Source organism: Tachypleus tridentatus, chromosome 11, assembly GCF_004210375.1.
Source record: "Tachypleus tridentatus isolate NWPU-2018 chromosome 11, ASM421037v1, whole genome shotgun sequence".
NCBI classification, from domain to species: domain Eukaryota; kingdom Metazoa; phylum Arthropoda; class Merostomata; order Xiphosura; family Limulidae; genus Tachypleus; species Tachypleus tridentatus.
The window spans coordinates 42,607,564-42,626,666 of record NC_134835.1 but is presented as its reverse complement, the minus strand read 5'-3'; the positions used below and the strand labels follow the sequence as shown (position 1 = coordinate 42,626,666).

At 33.6% G+C, this 19,103-nt stretch overlaps 1 protein-coding gene across 15 annotated transcripts in view; it reads right to left on the bottom strand.

Moving 5' to 3' along the window:
* Cp110 (Centriolar coiled coil protein 110kDa) overlaps window positions 1-8,280 on the bottom strand; it is a 43,009-nt gene extending 34,729 nt beyond the window's left edge. For 4 of the 15 annotated variants that reach the window (XR_013017350.1, XR_013017351.1, XR_013017352.1 and 1 more), the window contains exons 1-3: window positions 7,894-8,279; window positions 4,902-5,001; window positions 1,696-1,855 (exon numbers count right to left, since the gene is read on the bottom strand). Coding sequence is in view for 11 of the 15 variants with exons in the window: in XM_076467050.1 (XP_076323165.1) it covers window positions 1,696-1,758 (63 nt within the window). In the remaining 4 variants the exon portion in view is untranslated. Of the gene's footprint in view, window positions 1-1,695; window positions 1,856-4,901; window positions 5,002-6,877; window positions 7,020-7,110; window positions 7,205-7,257; window positions 7,454-7,498; window positions 7,646-7,733; window positions 7,806-7,893 lie in introns of those variants that run through there. The other 11 variants (XM_076467049.1, XM_076467038.1, XM_076467039.1 and 8 more) reach the window with 11 other exon arrangements.
* Window positions 8,281-19,103: the final 10,823 nt, after the last annotated feature.

Sequence of the window (19,103 nt, the reverse complement as noted above, 5' to 3'; positions counted from 1 at the left end):
AGCCTAAAACAGCAGCCATCATGATAGACTTGATAGAAGTTCTAACAAGCACTTGCAAAATTCACTTGATGGATACTTTTGAACATTAATTTGATAATGACCATCAATCAGGAAGGACTGTAAATGCAGCCTCACCATTATCTTAAAGATATACAACACACAATAATTACCATTATATTTAACTTCAACATTCACATAACAACAACAAAGAATTTGATTTCTATTTTTCAACACAGATAAACACTCACAGTGTTACTATTAAAAACAAATACCTGTGTATACTGAGGGAATTGTTCTTAATATTAAATCATTTAATTGTCTCCATATTTGAATACTTATGAAAAAATTGATTAATCACGATCTTAAACTATTTCTTTCCTTAAGTAACAAGTCTGATTCATTTTGATTTGTGAACATTTAGGAAGAAATATTAAAAAGAATATTAAATATTACAATCTTAACAATAATTACCTAGGTTCAACTTTTTGGTGACATCAAATTATAATAACCAGTTAACTTCTCTATTTTATATTAAATTCTTGTTTTCCCTATAATACTTAATAATGGGAAATATAAAGCTATTTTTCTTAACAATACCTGTTTGTCAAAATGACATATTAATATAAATTAGGTGGTAAAATGACAACATAATTATTATCAAACTTTAAAAAGATGTAGATACTCATATCTCATTCACCTGAAACCCATCAATTCTTCCAGATAGAAAAAATTATTTGAAAAAAATAATCAAAATAGTATAATTCTTTACATTATTTTGTAAACTAACCAAGTAAAATATTAAAACAATAAAGTATTTTTTTACATATATGTTAAAGATTTCTTCTCGTTTTCACCAGAGATGAAACTGAAAAAGAGATTCTGTAATATAGAGGCCTAATGCATTCCAGACTGGCCATACCATCTGCTGTGGACTACAGTTTCACTTATTCAAGGCTCATCAGCCCAAATTTAGTCAGTAAACCAAATAAATACCATTAGGCATCTCATAACAGTGAAGTTATAACACCTATAGAGTTCTGAGACTGTTTTACTTCATCATATAGTAACCTAAATCAATTTATATATGTTTGCCAACACAAGCTGTGCTGAAGAACCTTGAATAGGTGAAACTGCAGTTCACATTAGATGTACAGTTAATGAAAGAAGGCACTAGACCTCTACAATACAGATTTTCTTTTCAATTTCACCTCTGGTGAAAACAAAAAGAAATCTTTAACACATATATGTACAACCATTTAAGAGATGGTTCACTGTATAATAGTAAATAATGAATTCAACAAAATGTCATAACATTATTCACATACCAAAGTTAACATAGGTTGTTAAAACAGACTCAGAATCCCATAAGTAATAAAACATTTAATTAGTCATAAAGCTGACAGCATTTTGGTTTTAATTTTCTAAAACATTATTGAATAAAATGTTATAGTTAAGATTGTAAATGCATCAGGTCAAGCATACTGTCATAAAACTTTACTAAAATCAGTAGTTAAAAATAAGTTAAACAATTTATGCTTATGAAATGAGAAAATATGAATTAAAAATTTGAAGCATGCTGCATATTTTATTCTATAAATTCTACATGTATTTGTTGTTAATTACTATGATAATTTGATACCTTAGAAATGTTAACTGTAAGATGTCACATGAAAGTTAAAAAGACATTTTATTTACCACAGGTGGAAGAATTGGACGACCACAGCTGCGAATACAAGAGACGTATGTTAATGATGTCATTCTCACATTTACAACTAGGACTTGTTAAGTACTTCCCCATGAAATTTATATCAACCATGAAGGTCTTGACATTGGATTTTAGTCACTATTTTTCAAACTAGAAAAATGAACAAAAATATTATACATTATAACCTCAGACACCATTTAAATATTTTTTTCTATAAATATCTTAAAAGAATGACATTTATATTTCTTTTTCACAAGTAGTTAAAATCAAACAGTAATGTCAGCCACAATAAACATGAAAATTAAATAGTATACATATATATCTTACATTATGCTTTTTTAATGTAATTTCTCAAACACATGGTTTAAAAGCTACTATACAAATACTAACATACTCTAAATGTGGTTAAAACTAAAATTACCTGTAAATATCATTAACATCATTAAACTGACTCTCCATATAAATTAAGATATATCCAAGGTTTGGCCCCAATACAAAATGCTAGATGACTGCAGGTAATTTAGACTATTAAAGTGTACCCTAATCACTGAACCAAAACAGCAACCTATCTAATATTTTACACCAATAAACACTGCAACAAATTATTTTTTCTTTACACAGTGCAAATATTCTAACAGTAAAACAAGGTTATCCGAGAAAATGTTTTGGTCTATGTTTAAAAGCTAATAAAATGTTTCTACAATTGGTTGTTTAAATATTAAAATACAATAACTTTCAACTAAGGAAAGGCTTAAAAGACTTAAAATCCTCAAGTTTTATTCATCCCACATTTATTCAATATTTATAAAAACTGGAATTAAAGTACCTCTACTTCTAATCCTCACAAAAAATAAACCCATGTTTTCAATGCTCTCTTTTTGTAGCTCAAAATGTTTTAAACCAAGAATAATTATAGTAGTTAATCGATGCAATTTTTTTCAGTATATCCTTATGCTTCCTGTGGTTTGTTTTGAATTTTACTGGAAAGCTATTGGAGGGCTATACAATTTAGTAGTGATTCACTGACATCAGTTCTTAACAATCTTAAACACCGTAATCACATCCTCTCTAACCCTACTCTGTTTCAATAGAGAATTTCAGAGATCTTAACATGCTCACAAATGACATTTCTATCCAAGGAATCATCCCAGTACCCATCCTCTGAACCATTATCAACTAATTCAATCTTCTTTCTACTGTAAGGAGCCCAAAACTGAAAAATTATTCCAAATATTACCTAACCATTGAAATTACAATCTCTTTACACTTGTATTTAGCACTTGTGTAAACAAAGTTTAAAATTCCATTTTCCCTATCACAAGCAACAACATGCCACTTCAATGTTGTAGCAGACTGAACAACCAGAACTCTAACATCCACCTCTTCCATAACACCGTTATGGTTTTTTCCATCAAAATGGTATTTAGAATTCAAGTTACAACAACCTATATGCATTATCTTGCATTCATTATAATTAAAAGCCATCCAGCATTTATTTGCCAGCTCACCAAATGATCTAAATCCTTTTGTAACACAGCAACATCCACCTCACAAGCAGCAATATCCAAGATTGTTATATCATTAGAAAATTTACATGACATACTGGCCATTCCTTCATCTATGTCACTCACATAAATAATAAAAAAAAGCAAGGGTCCAAACACTGAGCCATGAGGTATTCCACTTAAACTCTACTCATCAACTCCATTTATAACAACCACCTGCATTCTTCCATCCAGCATGGTTGTTCTTAGTTGGTGGAGCAATCTGTCTACCTTGCTGCTGTCTTGGAGTACCTGGCTACTGAAGTTTTGGCTCACTTCATTGTCTCAAACAATGCCAAATTAAAACACAAAAAACTCCCTCATACAAATAAATAAACTTCCACGAGCAGGGGCAAAGAGGAACTACAATGTTCCTGAAATCCCCTGTTGGGGAGAGAATTCCTCAGACTTCTCTCTCTCTCTAAACTAAACCCCTGCCAAGATTTCTTCTTTCCATCCAGCAACTTCTCAACTGACTCAGCCAACTTTTCCTCACATCTATACAGGCATTTAAAAAAAAAGCCTGTAGTGGTGCCTTGTCAAATGCCTTCTGAAAATCCATATATCAAATACATACCCTTACCCTCATCTGTATATATAGTAATCTCTTTAGAGAATATTACAAGATTAGTTCAGCAACATTTATCCATTGTAAAACCATGCTAACTATCCAACAAAATTTTAAACTTTATTAAACAACTTTGAAGTGCATCCTTTGTAACACTTCCAAAATATTTTGCCACCAATGAAGTAAGACTAACAGACCTATAACTACTAAGACAACTTTTTAATCACCACTGTTGAAAAGAGTAAAATTAGCCATCTTCTGCCTGCTCACTTTTCAAGGCCTGACAAAAAAATCTTTAACCACCTTCAAAACCTATGGGAAATATCTCAGCCATGGTATTTATTATTCTTTAAACTTCCCAATTTTTTGTTAAGAAACTCAAATCTTGTTTCAATCCAGCAACTATACAGAACAATGAATACTACTTAAATAAATCTTCATTAGTAAGAAGTGATGAAAAAGTAGCATTTGAAAAACTCATTCATCTTATAATAATCAGAAATAAGTCTTTTATTTTCTATCCCCTCAAATATCCTATTCATATCCTAACATTTTACTTACTTTAAAATGTGTTAAAATACTGTTAATTTTTACATTTCTGGTTAGTCAGTTTTCATGTAGTCTTTTTAAGTGCCTAATATTTGAATAATTCACCTAATCTCCTATAATCATCTAAGATTGTCTTAGATCAATTTAAACTTTTTAAATTTGTAATGCTTTTTCTTTAATATTACCCCTTAAACCCTTTGTGAGCTAACCTAGTGTTTAACTTGTAGCCACACTTTTTTTTTAAATAAAGATGTCTGTTTTGAACATCTAAACTTTTAAAATTTGTTTCCACACTTGATCAGTATCTCAAATTGATTCAGTTACTCAGTTCATAACAGATAATTCTTGATGCATCACTTCAAAATGTGTTTATTGATTTTGTAGGCAAAGTCTCATCAATCTTGATCTCCATATAAAGCGAAACATTAAAACCTAAATGGCAAGTGACCACTTACAACCACATGTTCTCCAAATTCCAATCCCCACCCAATCAACCATTTATATAGTAGAAGTTAACAATAAAAATCTTAAATACCATTGTTTATAATGCATTCCTTGACCACTTGTTGGAGAAAATTATCCTGAATAATTTCTGTAATACTGTCCTCCTTACAAATTGACTAACATTTCTCAAGCTATATGCCCAAGGATAGAAATAATAAAATACAATTATTACATTAACTTGATAAAAAGCTATTAGAATAATTGCATTCACTCATGTAAAGTTGCATTTCTTTATGAACTGTTTCTTTATTTAATCATAAAATATGTTCACTTTCATTGATCATTGTTAAAGGAATATAAATGGACTATACATTCCTGATTGAGAAAGCCAAGTGAAAAAGATTAAATTCTTCAAAGTTAAATTACACTGAAGTGTAATATTTCAATCACTATGCTTGAAATTAAAATCACCCATAATTACAAACTCATTCACAGCTGAGATATTAATATAACTGTAGAGCTTCTCACTAAAATCATCAGTTTATTCCATTACATTCACTAACAGAAACCCAAAGAAATGTAATCTCCTTGCTACTCTCTTTGATATCCTCAACTTCAACAGGACACAACTCACAGTTCCCATACAAAGCCACTCCTTCCCTTTTTTTATAATTACTCTATCCCTAACAAATAACTTATAAACCGATATTTCAAAGACATTTCTTTAATCAAAACTTTCTACATTTAACAGTTTCAATTATTCCCATATAAAATGCCCTGAAGTCATTATTTATTTCTTATATTTTTACCACTACAATAGTAACAGCTTACCCTTCCCTTAACACCACTTGTGTACGTCATTGCTACACTAGAATTTTCCTATTAATTTTCCAACTTCAGTTCATCTTGACCCTCACTAATATTTAGTCCTCATTTAATCTACCTACTAAGTTACTAAGTCCTTGCAAACAAGCTAGTCCCTGTCTTACCAAAAAGTATTCAACCCTTTTGTAAATACCCTAAATGTATAATTTTAAACCTCTCAATACTGTAACTTTGTCTTTCATACACTGGCCTACTAGATAAGCTGTCTAGGTATTTTTAAATTAAACATTTTCCTTACAATTAATTTTTTCCTGCATATCAATATGGTCAGAAAAATTAAAAATACAGCAATCAAAATAACTATATAAATCTTACAATAGCTGACAAAATGAAAATAAAGGTAACAAAACAAGTCCACGACACTAATATAATTCTCTCTAAAAAAATACCTATTTGTTGGAACCTTATAGTTTCTGACATCAAAAATTTTCTTGCTGTAGTACATTATACATTTCCCCTATTCCAAAAGAATGATTCATTAACACACTGAATGACTCATTATTAAAGGTTTTCTGCAAGTCAAGATACACACCATCTACAAATGTATCCTTGGCTGCAAACATGAAGAAATCTTATAAAAACTAACAAATTGGAAATTCAAGAACACTCAAGTTTATGCAAATCATAAAACAGCTTTTTCCCCATTAAAATGACCCTGTCATTAGGATAGCATTACTACATGCAGAAACTACACTTAGTATTTTTCATCCACATTTTTAAAATTTATTTTCCAGAATGAAGTATTCATATGATAAGTTTTACAAATATATATCATATGTTAAAATAAGAAGAAATGAGGTATATTACTCTCCCCTACAAACACAAGTGTGGAATGCTAGTTAGAAATCTCGTAATTGTTCATGTTTTGGCCTTTATTAGTTCATGCCCAATGCCAATGTAGATGGCTGATGTAAACATAACAAAACACCTGCTATGCAGTTTTTACACTATTGTTAGTAATGATTGTTAACAAATGCAGACCAAAATTAAACTATAACTGTATAGTTAAGAACTAAGCAAAAACTACTGAATCCAATCCTGTTACAGGCTATACAGTATAAGTTCAATAGAACATAGAAGAAACTTTCAGTTTCATAAAGTTAATGTCATGAATATATACACTAGAAAACTAAAATCTGTATCTATAATACTTAAACCTACATTAAATTATCAGTTGGTTACCTTGTGACTGTAAGTATGAGAAGTAAAGCTTACATAAAACTGTAACTTATACTCAACCTTTTACACAAATAAATTCTGACCATGTCTACACTATAAATGTAATTATTTATAACACCATTAATAGGTAGGTCTAATGTTTAATCATTGTAAAACTGTCAAGATATCACTTTCCAATGAATGTTACCCAAAAATTAAACTAAACTTTCGGCTTGAAGACAAAACACATAATTTACTTATAGTTATTAGAAGCAGTGAGCACTGCACTATATGTTAACAGTCCATACGATTTCTCATTACTGCTGATACTATTAGTACCAGCTGTATTTCAAATATTTTTCATTCAAAATAATATTGTAATTTGTAATTATACCATAACAAACCTTAATGCCTATTCAAGCTACTATTAGTGATGATGGCAAAGCAGACATCCATACTCTCGGTTTATAATAATAATTATAATACGATTTCTTTTTTAAAACATTCTGAGTTCATGATGGATAATTATAGATTAAACAAATAATTCCGTAATTTAATTTATCATTGTGACTTTTGCGCCTTTTTTTTCTAATTCTAGCCACACCACCTAAGGTAAAAGAATTGATGATACAGTTATTAACTTACTTTTACTACCTTGAATAATACGCTTACTTATTATTATTAACTTATTATAGAATTTATAAAACATGTCTCTTCACATCAACCACAAAAAAATATATAAACTGTCGTTGTTTAAGTTGCATACAATAGCGGATAATACGAATAAAAATTAGTGAAACAACAATAAATGTTTTACGAAGGAAAAACGAGCACTTCTGTGTTTGTTTCGTTCTTTTTAAATCAAGAATTAATCACATACGAGATAAATTGTGTTTAAGAATATACAAATTAATGGTCCCATTTCCTGTAGAGATTGGAGTATTTCCACTCTTGTGACAAACATAAACATACCACCCATCTTCTGAGGCAGTTAAATTTTACCTGTAAATTAAAATAACAAAATTTTCATTCTAATTTACCTTATCTTCCCAATGGCTTAGCAATAGCAGTCACTTTGAGGACTATGATGCTAAAAGTTGAGGATTGTTTCCTGAAATGGTCAAGTAGCTTTACGCTGAAACGTAAACAAAGATTTAAACAAACACTTTTGTAACAGATAATAAACGTACAATTAAAACACAAAAACAAAAATGCGGTGCCCGGCATGGTCAAATGGGTTAAGGCATTCGATTCGTAGTCTGAGGGTCGCGGATTCGAATCGTCCGTCGCACCAAACATGCTCACCTTTTCAGCCGTTGGGGCGTTATAATGTACACTCTATCCCACTATTCTTTTGTGAAAGAGAAGCTCAACAGTTTACAATGGGTGATGATGATAAGCTGCCTTCCCTCTAGTCTTACATTGCGGTATTGGGGACGGCTAGTGCAAATAGTCCTCGTATGGCTTTGAACGAAATTTAAAACAAACAAACAAGTCTGAAGCAGTGAAGTTTTATAACGCTAAAAACTGGCTTTTGTTACTCGTGATTGGTACGATATAAATAATAATTGTGTAGTTTTGTACGTAACTAAGTAAAACATACTTTGTATTACGGCGGTATCGCACGTTATTTGTTTTGTATTTAAAAAAAAGAAGGAAATCATTTAGTTTCTGTTAACAGCAAATCATGGCTACATAAAATGAAGAAAAGGATAAGAATCCTATTAAACACCACATATTTCAAGTCAGACAAAATTTAGTACGGATTTAACAATCTTACACCACCTACTTCAGCAACCATTGTAACCGTTTATTTCCAAGAGAAAGAATATTCACGTGTACGCCAAACTACCCCTTGAAACAAATATGAATTCACTCCAGTAGGATATGATAAAGTTACAGGGTTAAAACTGGTGGTAGGATTCATGTTCATCACTGGAGAACAAATGAGGAAAGACTGTCTTTCTCAAAGGGAACAGACACAGGAAGTGGTGCAGTACATATCTCATGGTGGAAAAGCTGCTTTTCATATCCTCCAGAGAAACGTTAATAGCATCTCCTATAGGCTTCACATGGAGACGATATTTCTGCCATACGCTACAGTAAGTTTTGGAAATAACTTTGTGTTCCTAGACAACAATGTCACTGCCCCCACTGCACGTAGTATATAAGATTGACTTGACCAGGAGGACATTACAAAATTACCTTGGCAGCAGAGTTTCCAGATATCAATCCCATTGAGAAATGTTGGGCAAAATGAGCTGGAAAATTGCCAACCACAATTTTAAACCGACTACAGCAGCTGAATTGTAGTATCTTATTGCGTCAAGTTGGGATCAAATCAGGTTGAATTACATCAATAAACTCATCTATAACATGCCATTTCGTTTTGCGGAGGTTATTAGAGTGGAAGGAAGACCAACCAGTTACTGATTATTTGATATGCCCTGAAAAAAGGTTGCAGACCCTATTTATGATAATTTGGCGTGATATTTTCTAATTATATATGTTTTAGTGAGTTTTGTTGGAATAGGTGAAACGCTGAATTATACATATTTCTACAGGTGTCTCATAAAATTATTTGCTCTTCTAGTAAATCATTCATGAGACGATGAAATTATCTTATCTTATAAATTACATGTGTACATATTTAATATAACGTGTATTTTTAATTTCACAGTATTAAGTGTTTTTGCTTTATATTTTAGTCATAACGATGTTACAAGACATATAAATGTTTTGGCCAAAACTGTATACACATATATAAAAACTAAGAAAACTCTTATTAATACATTAGCATCAAAATGAAACATGCTTGATGAATAAAATAGTACGAATACATCTTCAAACAGCGAAGTTGTATTTACATTTATATAAGTACACACAAAAGCATTTTTAACAAAGAGTCATGCATACTACAAAAATAATCCTTTAACCACACGCACATACATTCAATACCCTTTAAGTTTAACACAGAAAACAAATTAAACCATTTAACAAAAAAAAACTTGCAGAAACAAAAATAACTCTTTAACAAAGACCACTTAACCCCTTTAGAAGATGTAATCTAACACAAATATAAAACATTAAAATATTTTAACATAAAAGATTCATAGATACGAAAACTTTTCAATATCTATGTCATAATCATAACAAGTTTCGTCTCCCGCTGGTACAGCGGTAAGTCTGCGTATTTTTAATTTTATATCATATAGTTCATTTAACTATTTGAATTTTATTGTGTTGTAGTTATGATGGTGGTGTTTCCTTATAAAAAGCCACATCGGGTTATCTGCTGAGTCCACCGAAAGGAGTCGAACCCGTGATTTTAGCGTTATACAAACTAAATGTACCACATGAAAAAATATTAAGTTAATAAGATGACAATTAAGAAAAGTAGTAAGTATGTATCACGAAACAAATCAAGTAAAATGTATTACAATTTTAGATAAAATACCTGTGTTAAGAAATATATATATAACACTATTTCAGTTCATAAAAAAAATATGTAAAACACTCATATAAATTAAGAGAATGACTACAAACATCCCAAAGCTCTACTCAGTAATGAACCACAAAAGACAGGCCCAGGCCACATAAAAGGAATTGGACCCCTACATTTATTTTCCTATAATTGTAATTATGATTCGAGCTTATTTTGACCCCCCTTTTGGTTCTACTCCCCCTTTCCAGCAATTACGGGGCATACTTACGCCATTTGCTCTGTCCGTTTTCACTTCAATCTTGCGCGTAGTTTCCCCAGAGTTGCTGTTGCCTTATACTTGACCAACAAAGTGGTTCATAAGTTAGCTCTGGGTTTGGTTAGAAAAGATTTGTCTCGAGTGCAGAGAATGAAGGGGAAAGTGCTAGATGAAATGTTAGTACAGTGTCTAACATGCCCCCCGCTACTACAGCGGTATGTCTCCGGATTTACAACGCTAAAATCAGGGGTTCGATTCCCCTTGGTGGGCTGAGCAGATAGCCCTTTGTGGCTTTGCTACACGAAAAACATATACACACACACGTGTCTGAGATAGTTGCTGCACTTGAAGATTCATCACAGAACTTCTTTAGCACATTACCAGACTTTAACTTTATAAAGCTACTCTTTGGTTTAGGGAAATAATACACCTGTCAGAAGTGTGAAGATATGTCAATCCTATGATGAGGACTACATAAGACCTATAACCTTAACATACTGAATTTATATGTGTAGGATATTCTCATCCATAAGCTCCTCTTCAGTGGGCTGAAGTATAATATTCTTGGTTTCTTGGGGACCACAGAATACTTCTCCATATCACTGAGGTTACAAAGCACATAATCATTTTCCATGATAAAAAGATAAAGGGCAGGTCTGATAATAGCAGGAATTTTAAGAAAACGCCTAGCAGCTTCAGTTGTAAAAGATAGCCAGCAGGGTTTCAAGGTCAAAAACTTAAACTAGATTCCGCTCTGAAACAAATATTAGACATTAAGTGGTAAAGATATTACTCTAGCAAAGTAACAATATACGGCAGCCAGGTGTAACATGCTGAATAAAGAAGCATTCTCCATTATAGAAATGGACTGTCGTATTTGTCTGCCTAAAATCGTACAGAACATTATGATACATTTCTTTTTTTCGAACAACCACTACTAGGTGATTAATAGCCCCCTGTAGGACTTGTTTTATCTCATCCTAATCGACATGGCTATGGCTATGTTGTCAGTGTTCCAGGAAGACCTACGTGGTGTTATTTTTATAAGACATGACCCACCTGTGTCTATATAGTAGTTTTACTCTTGTCCAACCAAACTGGCCATCTGATACCACAAATAAATTGGGAAATATAACCAGCAAATCACAGTGTTCCTGTTTCTGTGTTAAGTTCAAAATGTCTGCACTATCTTCAACTGGTCATATCAGTTTTTTTGGCAGCTGTGTTTTCTCTCAAACACGCGTCGTCTAAAATAACTCGAACTTTACTTGTACACTGTTCACCATTTCAACAGGACAGTTAATAGCCAAATGCCCATATTAACAACACCAAAATAAATAACTATTTGACGAAGCACACCTTGATTTATGAATAGAAAACAGTGCGTTTTGAGCATTTGTTCTATCACAATACGAGACAATAATACCCTGGACCATACTTGTAATACACTATGTTTGCTATCGCGGAGGCTGTATCACTATATAAATTGTTGGCTTTTGTTTAGAATACCTGTTACTCCACAAGGTATCATCCAGGAGCTTAACCCTAATTATATGCTATGCACCTTTAATGACGTATATCCTGTCCCACCAACCCCATATAAGCCCACAAATTGACTACTGCTCCTCTCCAAGTTAGTGGCCAAATCTAACATTAACTGTGAAACTTGTAGCTGACATAACTTATCTATGTTATTCAATTGAAATGTCACAGTAGTTCCCAGTTAAAACATACATTTCATTTCTCCCTTTCACCATACCACAAAAAATCTCACACATCAAAATTAATAAAACCCACGGTAAAAAATATTATAGGCATGGCACCAAACTTTTACAATTGCTATATTATTCTATAGGGTATTCTCGAATAAAAGTAAAAACTGCTCTAATTGACTACCAAAATTGACTCTAAGAAACTACCAAACAAGGTTCACAATGAACAAAACTCTTTATATATTGACAAATAAAGAGCAAAACATTAATTTCCTAGTGGCACAGCGGCATGTCTGTGGACTTACAAACGACTTACAACACTAAAAACTGGGTTTCGATATACGTGGTGGGCAAAGCAAAGATAGCCCATTGTGAAACTTTGTGTTTAACTTGAAACAAAACATTAATATTTAGTCATTGCTAGCAATGAAATACCTATCATCTTGAACCTCTCTGTCATATACCACACAGAAAAAAATAACGAAAGAAACTAAAAGTAGTATTACTTCAAGAGTCTTCAAATCTTTACCCCAGTAAGCAACACAACAACAAAAACAGTACTAAGTGTAGGATTATCACTAACTGGAAGAATCCAACTTACAAAAGATAAAGCCATGTTTATTGAGAAAGTTTTCAACCACAGATAATTTGGTTTGATAACAGCAAAAAAGAAAAAGTTTATTTTCCGATCATTAGACAAAATTAAAATTAATTTTCACCCAACTGCTTTTCATATTATTATTGTTGTTTCATAAGTCTACAGAAAATGGTTTGTTTGTTTGTTTGTTAATTTCACGCAAAGCTACACGAGAGCTATCTGCGCTACCCGTCCCTAATTTAGCAGTTTAGGACTAGAAGGAATTTCTCCAAGACTTCACTTTTCGCTATAAAAATAAAACCGTATTAATTAAAAAATAAGTTGTACAACTTATAGCCCATTAGATTGAAACTAACACTATTGTATTTTGTCTCTACGTGGTTTTCTGCGACTATTTCAGTGGGCCTGGCTTGGCCAGGCAGTTAAGGCACTCGACTCGTAATCCGAGGGTCACGGGTTCGAATCCCCGTCACACCAAACATGCTCATCCTTTCAGCCATGGGGGCGTTATAATGTTACGATGAATCCCACTATTCGTTGGTAAAAGAGTAGCCCAAGAGTTGGCGATGGGTGGTGATGACTAGCTGTCTTCCCTCTAGTCTTACACTGCTAAATTAGGAATGCCTAGCGCAGATAGCCCTTGTGTAGCTTTGCGCAAATTCAAAACAAGAAACAAATTGTCCATAACGGATATGTAAACTTTAAAAATAAGATAATTAAAAATTATTAATTTAATACCGCAAATGGAGATATAAAAGTATAGAAACAACTTGACTAAAAATGCAAAGTTTATATTTTCAATCCTACAACGAGGGACTCTAAAAAGGCTAGAAATAGTGTCTACCTTATTTTCTCAAGCTACAAATTCCTATTATGACCCGACTAAAATTGATAAGTACTGTAGATAGTGCCTTTTCAAGATATAGAACATTACGTAACGATATTTATATAACTTAGGTTTTAAAATGAGTAGCTTTAAGCACAGTTTATTATCTAATTTACACAAAATGGTTCTTGACTTTCTAGATGGTCATTAAAACGGGACCATTTAAAAATAAACCTTCACCAAATTCTATCACAGCCATAGTGAGTAAAGAGTAGTGTCTTGTACATATGAGAATCTATAAAAGTAAGTCAGTGGACGTCTGCATTTTCAAGTCAACAGTACATAACACAGTCAAAAAATATATCTATTTAGAAAGGCGATTCTTGTTACGTGTAGACAAGCTGCTTCCATGACATATGGGTAGACTGTACCGATGTATTGCGACTCCAAAATTGTTTTGACATAAAATTCTCATTAAAGTTGAAATTCTATAACGAGGTTTACTGTGTTGAAGCTGTATGATACCTGGAAGCTATGTCTTCCCTATTTTTACTTCTTAGGTCAGGGGTTCCCAACCGCTGGGTCGCGACCCCCCCAGGGGTCGCAAAGCCTTGGCAGGGGAGTCGCGTAGCCTTGTTAGAAATAGCTTGGGATAATATTAATTTTATTTCATCAATTACATTTTCATGCTCTTACATTTTTTTGTTTCGGTGCAAAGCAAAACGTGTGCTACGTTCGTTCAATGTCATTAGGTGATATTATGGGTGTATGTGTGCGTGCCTGTGAGTGAATGTGCCTGTGTGAATGTGTATGTGTCTGCAACTGTAGGTATGTGTGTACTAGTGAGTAGCGAGTATGTGAGTGCACGCGCATGTACGTATGCTTGTGTGTCTGTTTAGCTGTGATTAAGTGTGTGTGTGCTCGCTGTCGACACGTGAGTCACATGTCCGTTGCTGATTCGTGGATGACGAATCGCGCGACTGGCCACGCTCCCTTTCCTCCCAATACTTACCCCATCATTACTCTACCTGCACCCCCCACAAGTAGTCAGTGTAAGATCTATAGTTGCCAAAGCGTTCATTATTCAATATTTTTATTTTATTTTAACAAGGAGATAAGTAAGCAGTAGAGGTGAGTTGTGTCCATGGCTAAACGGCGCAGATACTCAGAATGCTACCTCAACATTGGCTTCACCACTGTGCTCGCCAACGACGGCATCGAGAAACCACAGTGTGTTTTGTGCCATGCTGTCCTGCGTGCAGAGTCAATGAAACCATCAAAACTCAAGCGTCATCTGGAGACGAAACATCCAGAACACGCAAAGAAGGGTTTGGATTTCTTCAAACGGCATGAACGGTGTCTTAAAAGCCAAAGAATCGATAGAAGTGGGTCGTTTCAGCAGCAGAGTGCAGCCGTATTGGAAGCTTCATATGAGATTGCATTCGAAATTGCTAAACAAAAAAGCTTCAAACGATTGGAGAAACACTTCTTAAACCCTGCATGATGAAAGCAGTAAATCTTATTCTTGGAGAAGCCAGTGCAAAGAAGATGCAGCAAGTATCCCTGTCAAATAATACTATACAGAGGTGCATTTCTAAAATGTCTGTGGATGTAAAGGAACAGGTTTTGACTGAAATCAAGGGTTCTCCTTTGTTCTCCTTTTAGCTCGACGAGTCAACAGACGTAAGTTCATGTTCTCAGTTGCTTGTCTTCGTGAGATACATTAATTCAGGTGACATCAAAGACGAATTCTTATTCTGCAGTGCACTTGAAACCACAACAAAAGCTGATGATGTCAAGACGAAGATCTTCAATGGGAAAACGTGTCTGGGGTTTGTACGGATGGGGCACCGGCTATGCTGGGATCGAAATCAGGATTCCAGTCGAGAGTGAAGAAGCTAGCACCTCAAGCAAAGGGCATCCACTGCATGATTCACCGATATGCTCTCTCCAGTAAGACTCTCCCTGCCACTCTGCAGGAAGTGCTTGAATCTGTAATTAAAATTGTAAATTATGTGAAGACTCAAGCACTCAACACTCGCCTATTCAAAGAACTATGCAAAGACATGAAGTCCTTCTCTTCTACACAGCAGTACGTTGGTTGTCGAAAGGAAACGTTATTAATCGTGTCTTTGAAATGAAAGATGAAATAAAGCTATTCCTGCAGACTCAAGAAAGGAAAGATCTTGTAGCTCACTTCGAAGATGAAGCATGGAATAAAAGGGTTGCATACCTAGCCGACATTTTTGACCAGCTGAACAAGCTCAATTTGAAGCTTCAAGGAAGGGAAACTTCCTTCAAAAAAGGAAATGTTCTCCTTTTTCAAGATAGTCTTCGGGCCTTTGTTTCCAAGCTGCAGAACTGGCGTCGGAAAACCAATCTTGGAAACATCGCTATGTTTGAAAAACTTTGTGGAGTGACGGATGAGTCTCAGATCCAACTGGATCAGTTCCTCAAGGATGAGATTACCGAACATCTTCAGTCTCTAGAAAAGGAAGTCGAGCGTTACTTCCCTGAGCTATCACAGGAACAGGAGGCCCTGGTAAGGAACCCATTTTGTACTAAACTTGATGTATCCATCATCCCAGATGATATCCAAGATGAATTTCTGGATCTAAGGAACGACTCTTCAGCTCGTGATCTCTTCAAGGTGAAATCCGTGACTCAATTCTGGTGCGCTATGTATCAGTCATACTCCAAAGTCAGCATGATAGCTTTACGTATCCTTATTCCATTTGCTTCTACCTACTTGTGTGAGGCAGGATTTTCCACTCTTGTCAATATAAAAACAAATAATAGGAACAGATTGGATGTTGGAGATGACATGAGACTGGTTCTAATAAACGCTCGGCCACGAATTTCAAAGCTTGCTGCTGAAATGCAACATCAGGCATCTCACTAGCTGGGTTGGATAGCTGTTCAAACCTATGTTAATTTTATTTTAAGAAATATATGTTCTTTTTGTAAATTCAGGTTGGACCAATGTGATTTAACTTGCTAATAAATAATTACAGAATTTTTAAATATTTTTTTAGATGTTTCTTTCCCTCTTCTTCACAGAAAATAAAAGAAAAATTAAGCTGGTGATAGTAAGTCATAAGTAGGGGGTCACATGGGTTTCAAACTTTTAGGTAAGGGGTCGCGAGTGCCAAAAGGTTGGAAAACCGTGTGTTAGGTGGTACCCCGCTGGAACAGTGGTAAGTCTTCGGATTTGCAACGCTAAAATCAGGGGTTCGATTCCCCTCCGATGACATCGCAGATAGCCCGATGTGGCTTTGCTATAAAAAACACGCACACTTGTTAGGTGAGTGTACGTGACGTGAGTAGTAAATATATTATGAGAAAACAAAACTGCTGGTTTCGCATATATTAGTAATACTCTTTTAGCCTCAGTAAGAATCAATTAAAAACTTTTGGAGCGTAGATAAGGATCACGTTATATATTTAGCACAGTGTTTGCATAGTCTCTTTCTTTATCTCAGTCAAAATCAGATTTAATTTGCATAACATTTTCTGCCTTTATATGATTAATGCCCTCAGTTACAAGGTCAAAAGTGCGTCTGAGAATATGTGTAAAATTCTTGGATTATTGCACAAATGATGTAAATTCCACATCTCTATATTACACTAAATCAATTACTTTTAGGGATATTTTGATAGTGGTGTATTTGTGCATATCATATCTTCTAAAGTATATATGAACTGTGTTTGAAGAATAAATTCACTTACCTTAGGGAACACATTGTCGTAGGAAGTAATTTTGGAGTGCTGGGACAATTTTTAAAAAGGTCTGGGGCATACTCCAAAAATATTTTGAAAAGTTAAGGCTATGAAATTAAATCTTGATCCATTTTAATCAGTCATTCCATACACATATAAAATAATATATTGAATTAAAAGAAGCAAGTTTTAGTACATAAATTGGAGCTATACGTTTAATGGAAAAGTGGTCAGGCGATGTAACTGTTTTGACTGTAACATTTTTCAGTCATGTTACAATTTAGGTAAAAATATCAAAGATTTAAACATGTCCAGACTTGTAATCTGAGGGTCGCGGGTTCGCATCCGAGTCGCGCTAAACATGCTCGCCCTCCCAGCCGTGGGGGCGTTATAAAGCTACGGTCAATCCCACTTTTCGTTGGTAAAAGAGTAGCCCAAGAGTTGGCGGTGGGTGGTGATGACTAGCTGCCTTCCCTCTAGTCTTACACTGCAAAATTAGGGACGGCTAGCACAGATAGCCCTCGAGTAGCTTTGTGCGAAAATTCAAAACAAACATGACCTGACTATAATAAGCCGTACCGCTTCTAACGGTCCCGGAACACTCATTAAGCTTCTTTATTTTTCTACTAAAATAGCTTAACATTTTTGAGAAAATTAATTATCAAAAAAAGTAATAAGTGAAACGATGTTACATTGATTCATGAATGTTCAAGAACAAGTAACGTTTAAATGCTGATCATTTCGCTTGTTCTAAAATTAACACAAAGTGAGACCTTCAACACAAATTTCTAAAACGTAAATGCAAATCTGACGTTTAATTATTACAACCTTTTAAAGTTTTAAATTCACATGTCATAAGGTACTGACAAAGTACAGAACAGGTTATTAAAAAAAACAACGAAATGTTATACGTCGTTATAGCAAAATATCACTTTATTTTTATAAGTTACACTTTTATGGTGAAAAAGAGTGTTTTAAAACCAGATAAAACATCTTAATCAACGACATAAGTAAATTGAAAACGAGTAAATGATTTTTTATTGTAACTTCAATGCAAAACTTTAGTTATAAATAAAACTACAAGTAGCAACAACGACAACAAAACAGAGCTGAAGAGTATAAAATCAATCAAATGTATGTGATATCTTATCATTTTTGTCACAATAGCACCTTGCTGAACACTGTTTTGTTGTCTAAAGACCCTAACTGTTTTTCAGTCATGTTCCAATTTAGGTAAAAATATCAAAGATTTAAACATGTCCAGACTTGTCTGCCTTAGAATGTGGGATATACACACAATTAATAATTATTTTTCAAATGGAGTGTTGGTAGAAAGGATTTGTTACAATTTTTTTATAAAAACAATAATCAGAAAAAGAGCCGGTTAGTTACAGCATTTTTAAATTTTTTTTTGTAGCCTGGTGTTTGTAGTATTTCATTATTTTTGCCATTAAGTCTCTATCTGTCTCGTTCTTTCGCCCTGTCTTTTTTCACTAGTGCTTGCTATTTAAAAAGCCATTGACAACAAAGTTTATGGCTGTTCTATAAAGTACTTGTCTGTAACTATCTACTTTTAAAATTATTACAGTTGAATTATTTTATATATATATATATATATGTATTTCATCAAAATCACTTTGTTAAAATATATGTTCATACATAACTTGACCAACATTCCAAAATCAATAAGTAT